Source organism: Verticillium nonalfalfae (genome assembly GCF_003724135.2).
Source record: "Verticillium nonalfalfae strain VnAa140/NRRL 66861 chromosome Unknown scaffold_190, whole genome shotgun sequence".
In the NCBI taxonomy this organism is placed as follows: domain Eukaryota; kingdom Fungi; phylum Ascomycota; class Sordariomycetes; order Glomerellales; family Plectosphaerellaceae; genus Verticillium; species Verticillium nonalfalfae.
Window position 1 is genome coordinate 27,121 of NW_021167415.1, and position 8,643 is coordinate 35,763.

Below are 8,643 nucleotides of genomic sequence, written 5' to 3' on the forward strand. Positions count from 1 at the left end.
TACCCTGACAATCAGGTTCTCACGCGGTGCGCACAGTTGGCTCCAGGCCCCGGCCCTGGCTAGCTGAACGCGTGCCTGCACGCGGTCTGCACTTGCAGAGTCTGGACTGGCTAGAAGCACAGCTAGCCTGGGCGACCGGCATGCGTGGATGTGGTCCGTTGGGAAACTGACAGGTCCAGAGGCGCCGTCGCGCTGCAGTGACTGGCTGGCGCGGACTGCAATGTTGCCAGGAAACTTGCGTCAGATGTCGTGACGTCATGGCATGTGGCATCTGGATCGTCCTGGTGGAAATACGATGAGAGAGAAACGTGGTTAGTAGATAGCGGCATGGTTTATACTTGATCGGGGAGGCTGTTGGCAGACGTCGAGGGAAATCACTCATCACGTGATGTTATCGCGATTGTCCGGGGTGTCCAGCTACGAGCTTTCGTTGTCACTGCTTAACAAAAGTTGAGTTGGACGCAGTGGAGACAGGGCAAGCCTAAACAACGACATGCATCGCGTTGGTTCCTGTGACCACATGACCAGCCGTGTATAATTGAGAGTCGAGAATGAAGAGCAGGTTCTTAAGTTAAAAAATTGGTAGCCAACGCTTTCGGAGTAGGCCCGGCCGTTAGCTAGGGAGGACCACCTCCCCCCCCCCCGTTCAACCCCCTCTGGACATCAAGAACCCCAGTTGACACAAGCCATTTGCCGGTCCTTCATGAACCGTAGCTTTCTTTGTCGGCTTGAGGTCGAACTCAAGCTTGGAGAAGCAACTTGCCGAATCATGCTCCCTCCAACGAGGCATGAACCCCCCTTCCCTCCGACTGGTATCGCCAACTTTGCTCGACTGCAGAACTTACGTGATGCTTATGTGGCTCTCGGGATATACGAGCGCAGTATTGATCGGTATCTGCCACAGATCCTTGGGTGTTTCCGCCGTGTGCGGGCGGACCTCAGTGCCAGCCTGGGCGGCATTCCAGCGCTCTAGCCAGAGGCATTCGAGCGTTGACGCGTCCAGAGCACGAAGCTGCGAGCACTTTTGCAGGCCAGTCTCCCATCTCTCTAGAGTCTGCTTCTCTAGAGGGGTCATACTAGCCAGCTGGGTTGCAGATACAGCGGGAAGAGAGTGGAAATGCTTGTTGCCGTCAGGGTAGGCCTCTGCACGACCATCACTGATCTGTTTGGTCTGCTCAGGCGCAAGACAAGCCGCTGCAATAGAAGTGCTTTGGTCGATTGACGTCTCCTGGGGCTGTCCGGGCAACTGCGGAAAACACGGTTCAGCGGGGTTCTCAAGGTTCAGTTGCAACAACTCGTCGGGTTCGCGTTCTGTCTGCATCGGACAGCCTGTCGGGTCGTTGCTATCGACGTTGAGGAACTCCATAAAGTCTGTGTGCGCTGTTTGGGCTTCATGCAGCCAGTCCTGTGCATAATGATCAATCATTTATCCAAGCTGCGAAAACCTGCGGCTACACACCATATTCATGTTATCAAAGTCTGCAGTAGGTGGGCCATCCCCCAGAAGAAGCTTTCCAAAGTCCAACGGTGCAGTGGCATGCAAACCAGCAGCAGGATCCACGGGGGAAGGGAACGAGAAGTCGGCAGGGTCTGAAGAGCTCGAGGAGAACGGCATGGCGACTGGGCAAGTTGTGTCATCTTTTGCAGATCCGGGTGATGGGGTTGGGCCGAACCCAACCTGACCCGAACCGACCTGAAGCCCCGGCGCTTTCCCAGACAATCCCATGAACTTACTGGGCTCAAGGGTAGGTTGATTGGTGTTCGGTGCGTATTGAGGCAGGGGCGCCTTGTAAAGGGTCTTCATGTTCCCCGTCCCGCCCGGCGTGCTGACCAGACGGCGAGGATCAACATGTGTGGGTGCATGACAGTGAGTCGAAGACGCAACTGGAGGTTTCTGTGAGTTGCATTGAGTGGATATAGGCTGGTGGCTGTGCACGGCAACTTTTTCCCAGCCAGCAGGCATCAGGTCTCGGAGTGCTATCGTGTTGAAGCCTGGCTCGGTCTGCGGTGCTTGAGTCTGAGGTTTATCAGCAACAACAAGACAGCCTTGAGCCGAGGCAGTTTGATCAGGCATGGTTGTTGAGGGATAGTTGCCGCGAAAAAGCTGTCCCAGGTCTTGACGTCGCTGCTGCTGTTCGGCCCATTGAGCCTCCTTCTCGCGGGCCAATCGCGCTCTGTCGGAGGCACGACGCTTTGTGCGGCACGTTTGGCAATTCACTCGCTCCTTCAAGCGACCAAAGTTATCTAAAAACTGAAAGTGTTCGATAGGATAGAGGTGCTTGCACTTGTTACAATGCTTGATACGCCCCATGCGGCTAGTATTGCGGTTCCCTTGAAGCTGGGACATGATGTGATCTGTACGGGATGAGAGGGTGTCGAGGTGCGTATTCCCTGGATTTGTTGCCGGGTTCGTCGCCGTTCGCCGAGGTACTATGGTTTTGTTGAGAGTACCAGAATTGATACCGGTGACCTTGCCTACGTTGTCCGCTGTATCGGTGCGAGGAGTGGCCATGTAGACTGGCTGTAAACCCGCGTGTCGATGAGGTACGCTGCTTGAGGTCGACATTGTGATGGGCCTTCTTCAGTTCGACGACTACATAGAAGGTTTCAATATATCTCGTAAGATGCTTCGGTAAAGTGAAGTGGTTTGCCAGGCAGGTAAGCGTGATGGAGTTGACAAGTCGAAACGAAAAGAGCTCAAGGGGTCGGGGTTGCGTGCTTGCCACAATTAGAAAGAGGCAGACGACAGAATATCATGACCTTTTCAGGCTCCTTCTAAAATTCACTCGGGCGGCCAACAATAGTCACAACGATGAAGGCCTGCAGTTGTGCGTGGTTGAATAGAAAGTCAACGACGCCCGAGGAAGGAGCAGGAAGGCATATCGAGTCCTGATGACCACGGCTGCGGTATCAACTCACACCTGTCAATGATATTCGTCGCTGAGTTGCAGAGGAGAAGTTTCCTCGGCTCAAGGAGCCAAAGTTTATGGCCTTGTCTCTCTGAATTCTTCAGCCTCGGGCATTGATGTTATCTCGTGCCTCGGGGATATTATGCCAACGAGCTTTTCGAACTATTTTCGTTGCAACTAAACTCTACGGCTTCACAACGTTTCTCGTAATGAACTCGCACTGCAAGTCTTTGGCATGTATCCAGGCAGGCACCTCTCCGCCCATCCGCTATAATAGGATGCCTGGTTTCCATACCGGCTGGAAATGAATCAGAGATTGGCAGCTCAATTATGCCTCTGTCTGGAAGAGTCGTGTTCGTGGGATCTGCATTATAAACCCATGCCATGGCGGCGCGGCCCGTGTTTACAGTGAGTGTGAGTGCCCGACACATTGTTTTACTACGCGAGGTGATCGACGGCCACACATCAGGCTAGCACGCACTATCGACCAGCACTCCTCGCCTGTTCAGCCAGTGATTTCTCAGTACAATTCCTCTTGAATGGTAATAAGAGGGACCCTGCGAGTGATTGATCTCCCTGGTTCATTCAAACACTTGACGGACGCGGCACATCATACAGGGTGGTAGGCACTCAGCGTATGTGTTTACATCAGGCTAACTCAGAGGACACAGAACGGCCCAGCTCGTTTCTTTTTCAATGACCGACTAATTTCAAGCTCTCATGACCAATGGTTTTCCCTGCAATGCAAATTCACACGCCAGGCTCGTTGATGGCTGGCTGACCCCCGCTGCAAGATGCGTTGGTGTGTGAGACAGCATGATGTGGTGTAGGTCAAAGGTGTGAGACGTCACGCCTCCTTCTTGGACACTCCAATGCCGCGGTGCGATGCTAGGTGAAATATAAGGGGCCCTTCTACCGGTGGCCTTCTCGTCGAAATGCCTTCCTCACTTCAAGATTGACACATCGGCACCATGAGCCAGCCAATCCCCCGCCCTCCTGGAGTGCCTCTTCTGGGTAACTTGTTCAACGTCAATCCGAGCAACACATGGGACTCGCTCAAGAAGCTCTCAGAGGAATACGGCGAAATCTTCCAAATCAAGGTGCTCGGCCACGGCATTGTTTTCGTGGCCAGTGCCGCTCTGGCTGAAGAGCTCTGCGACGAGAAGCGCTTCCGCAAGTATGTTGGCGGGCCCGTCGTCGAGATACGTGCTGCCGTCCATGACGCGCTTTTCACAGCCTACGACCACGAGGAGAGTTGGGGGATTGCCCACCGCATCATTGCGCCAAAGCTTACTCCCCAGTCAATGGCTGATCGTTTTGAAGAGATGCGCGACACGGCCACGGAGCTCATCGACAAGTGGAGAGTCCTGGGAGAGGATAACGAGGTGTCCCTGATCGGCGAGCTCAACCGTCTCAACCTCGAGGCGACATCGCTCACTCTGTACGGCAAAAAGCTCAATTGCCTCGACGGCCCTGAACACCCCATGATCAAAGGAATGGAAGATTCCACCTCGGAAGCCATGAAGCGGCCCACCAGACCCGGCCTCGTCAATTGGTTTCTCAAGGGCAAATTCAAAAAGTCCATCAAGGTCATGCGAACGTATGCCCAGGAAATGGTCGACCATCGCAAAGCGCACCCCTCTCTGGACGGCCGAAACGATCTTCTCTCCGTTCTCATGAATGGCAAGGACCCCCAGACAAGCCAGAGTCTCCGAGAATCGCAGGTCATCGACAACATCGTATCCATGCCGATCGGCAGCAGCACGGCACCTGCCCTCGTTTCGACTGCCATCTACTTTCTCCTCAAGAACCCGCACGTCATCGTCACGGCACGTAAAGAGATTGAGTTCGTGCTGGCCGGTGGTGAACTCACCTACGCGCACCTGTCGCAACTTCACTACATCGAAGGCATCATGAGAGAATCACTGCGTCTATCATTCGCCGCACCAGGTTTCAACATTGAGCCGATCCCCAGGGAGAATGACACCAGTCCTGTGGTCCTAGGCCAAGGCAAATACCAGGTTGCTCACAATCAGCCAATGATCATTGTCCTGGCCGGCGTGAATCGCGACCCGGCAGTCTTCCAAGACCCTCTAGCCTTCGTCCCCGAGAGGATGATGGGTGAGACATTCGACAATCTGCCCGTGAGCGTTAAGAAGTGGTTCGGGAACGGAAAGCGCGAATGTATTGGCAAACACTACGCATGGCAGTGGAACATGGTTGCTCTGACGAAGCTCATCCGCGGGGTCAATTTCGCACTGGTGGACCCGAACTATGAGTTGAAGCAAGATGGGTGGTTCAACCTTAGGCCCGTGGACTTGATGGTCAAGGTCAGGCCGGTATAATGATGGAATCTCAATGTGCTCCTGCTGGGTTTCTTGACTGGATTTTCTCGACTGAATTATTCTACCCCGAGTTACGTCACCTCCTTTCCCTTTGATGAAAGACCGAGGATAGCTGCAACGAGCTGTTTCAAAGGATCAACCTCAACAGTTCACTGACACACTTTGTGTGTTTCAATGAACCATTGCTTTGTTTTCATGCCTTTTCCGCCGCATTATTTCACTATCCTTTGTCCGCGTCGCGAGCAGCCAGCAACCTTGCGCACCTCACACAGTAATCCCTTTGACCGACTCTGATGGAGAAGCAAAGGGCACAGACTGGCACTCTCTTCTTGGGATTGGTGCCTGGCCATTGTATTCCGGAGTCTCTTGCTGATTTATGTGCAGGAAAGAAAGGTGAGCGTCGCGTGTGAATGCTAGTGAATGCCGTCCAGCCATTGACGCGCTGGATTCGAACGATGGAGGTGATGACAATGTGCGGACAATCTGATGATACAGAGCATGCGGGCATAGAGCCGCATATGGGTGCATCGGCGGAGGTAGTGGTAGTGGACATCTTGGTATGGTAACCTGTGGTGGACAACTTGGTTACAGCTTTGTTGGAGGACAGAGGGCTCGTTCAGGCGACTTTTATCAGGCCCTGACTGTGAAAGGCGGAGGATGCCAACACTTATTCAATGTTGACAGCTGCATTTATCAATTGGATATTACATTCACTCTGTGTGACGCAGACCAAATTCCTTTGAAAGTTGGAGCAGCCTGCAAGTTACAGTGTGGATGTAAGTGCCCTCGTCTCGATGGTCGCTCGACCTTTCAAGGGGGGACGCAGTCTGACACCCCTCTAGCCCCGAGAACGATCTTGGGTCTTTCGAAGCCAAGGAGCCGGCTCAACCGTCTACTCAAAGATTCTTATCTGATATACCTACCATGTAATTCGATCAAGCGATATCATACAACTGGTCTGGAAGTTGAATTCTGCCACCATATCTGGAGCGCCCAGTACGCACCGTTGTACCTGAGGTCGTCCTCGGACCCAAAGGGATAACCAAATGAACATATTGCCAGAACTTGATTAGTATCCTTGGTTATCTCAACTATGGTGTGTATAGGAGAGACGCTGACATATGTTGAGATCACCGGCCTCACATCGGCATATTCATGTAGCTATAGTGAGCCCCCCGGCTTTGTGCCATCTTCTCTGGCTGTTGTCATGGAGCCATATCCCTCTTGAGCGTGTATACTAAAAAAAACCATGCATAAGTCTGAGTTGTTCACGCGTGATGCACTTTCATTTAGGGATGAAGTATGTAATGTGGCCCGATCTAGTCCATGATTGATGCAAAATAGATTCGCAACCAATGTCGCAAGGTCTTGTGGCCAGAGCTTCTCATGTCGAGTTGTAGAATGTGTCATGTCGTCACCTTGGCGCCCTTGGAGGGTGTCGGCGCCCCCAGAATGCGTGTTTGGACTCGAGAGGACTAACTCGGGCGAGCAACCTTCAAGGCTCACCTCTATATGTTCGGTAGTAGCAGTCCAGCATGATCTAGCACGTCTCGATTTCTTCTATCATTGTATGTCCGGTTTGAACTTCGATGTATCTGTGATGAAGAGCAGCTCTGGTTCAAACATGCCTGCTGATAGTCGACCAAAGTAGATCAATGACATTTTCGGACGGCACTCAAGCAGCTTGTCATCCTCGTCGTATGCCAAAGTCGCATCAGTCACTCATGTTCATGACGAGTCCCAGGGAGTGGTTTGCTCATTCTTTTTGTCACCACAGCTGTAAGACCGAAGCTCATGAGTTAAGTCGGAGTTGAACCCGAGGTGAGGATGAAATCGTCGTAGCCAGGTGATTGAGTGGCACATGCAAAGACAGGCTGACTACACATGACATTCGTCTTCAGTCCTCGATTTTGAGACCGGCTTGGCATGAGGGTGGCAACGGCTGCCGTTGATTTCTCATCTGACTGTAATCACGCCAACCCAGACATCACGGGTCAACACCCGCCGCCACGGACGTCGATCCGTTTGACAGGATGAACTCTTCTTCCCTTGGAACGAGCTCTCCTCTGGGGCCATGACGTTGATACGCCAATGTCACGAACATCATCCGTCCCGCACGCACGCACAGTGTTCGAGACCACTTCCATTCCAGCCCGCCTGACACAGGTGACGTCGAGACCAACGAGGCCAAACAACGTGTACCGAGCAAAGCGACCGGGGGCGTCAAATCGACGATGATCCAAACCCGAACCAGAGTCCCGTTCAGAACTGTGGCACAAACGGGCGCCAACGGTCTCAAGGCAGACACATGTTGACTCTTTTGCTTACCCTTGACAGGCCTCTGTGGTTACGGCAGCGTCCGGGACTCCGTAGCCCGCGAACATTCATTCGAGAAGACGCGGTCCTCCATGTCAATAGCGCGACGGAGCAACCCACCAGTCAGAAAGGCTCCGCGATTCCAGAGTCCCTGTCAACGGGTCAGTGCAGCGCACGCGAGGGAGAATGCGAGGTAGGGGGAGCAGAAAGGAAAGCGACATTGGAAAAAAAAAACACAAAATAGGGTTCGATCTGCCTGCCAGGCAGCCATTTCTGTACCCCGTCACCATACCAGAGCGGCCAACTCCCCAAACTCCCTCTGGTGCCCGCTTGGTAGATAGTGCGTGCCTGTGCACCGCCGAGTCGAACCATGCTTGCGTTCGAAGAAAAAGGAGATGCTCCTATTCGCGTGGTCGCCGGGAGGGAACCGGTGATGGGAAGTCGGGTCGGCTTCTCGAGGCGCAATGCACGCCCTCTTCGCGTTCTATCACGACACCCCCACATCCATATCGCATGCCATGCATCCCGTCAATTGATCAATCCGTCCCAGGCCAAGACGTCGCGTGGCGCATACGCCGTGCCGCTTTCGCCCGGGGCGGAGGACAGCGAAGACGCTTGGCTTGCAGTGAAAGGCACAAGACACGTCTGCCTTCACCTCGTCTCAGCAGATTCAAGGCCAGGGAATCGCCAAACAATGAGGCCCCTTCCCGAGCGATGGCTGCTGCTGCTGGTGCTGCCGCGCCGAGGTGCACACCGCATAACGCATGCACCAGCGATGGCATGAGTGCATCAAGCGGGGGCTGAGAGCATCTCGAAGGGCATGAGGCCGGGCGATCAGGCAGCCAACTCAATGCCCTCGAGCAAAGTGAGTCGATTGAGGCTTTTCCGTACCATGGGCTTCCGAGGCGATATTACTGATCGCATTCTTCGAACGTCGCAAGGGAAAGGTAAAAAGGCGGCTCAACGAGCGGCCGACAGACACGGCCACGGACTCCGGTCGCCGCCGCGGGGGGAGGGGGATTGGGGAACTCCCACGCCCTCCCTCCCTCCCCACGAGCTGCCGAACCACCTCG

The 8,643-nt window shown here is 53.9% G+C and overlaps 2 protein-coding genes across 2 annotated transcripts; one reads left to right on the forward strand and one right to left on the reverse strand.

The window, feature by feature from the left end:
• Window positions 1-841: 841 nt before the first annotated feature.
• Window positions 842-1,615, reverse strand: D7B24_003298 (uncharacterized protein; the record flags this gene model as incomplete). The annotated part of the gene is made up of 2 exons (XM_028637490.1): window positions 842-1,405; window positions 1,460-1,615. 2 exons carry the CDS (start codon window positions 1,613-1,615, stop codon window positions 842-844), a joined length of 720 nt encoding a protein of 239 aa, XP_028490744.1.
• A 2,265-nt stretch (window positions 1,616-3,880) lies between these two features.
• On the forward strand, window positions 3,881-5,254 carry D7B24_003299 (uncharacterized protein; the record flags this gene model as incomplete). Its single annotated transcript, XM_028637491.1, has 1 exon — window positions 3,881-5,254. One exon carries the CDS (start codon window positions 3,881-3,883, stop codon window positions 5,252-5,254), a length of 1,374 nt encoding a protein of 457 aa, XP_028490745.1.
• Between the last annotated feature and the right edge of the window lie 3,389 nt (window positions 5,255-8,643).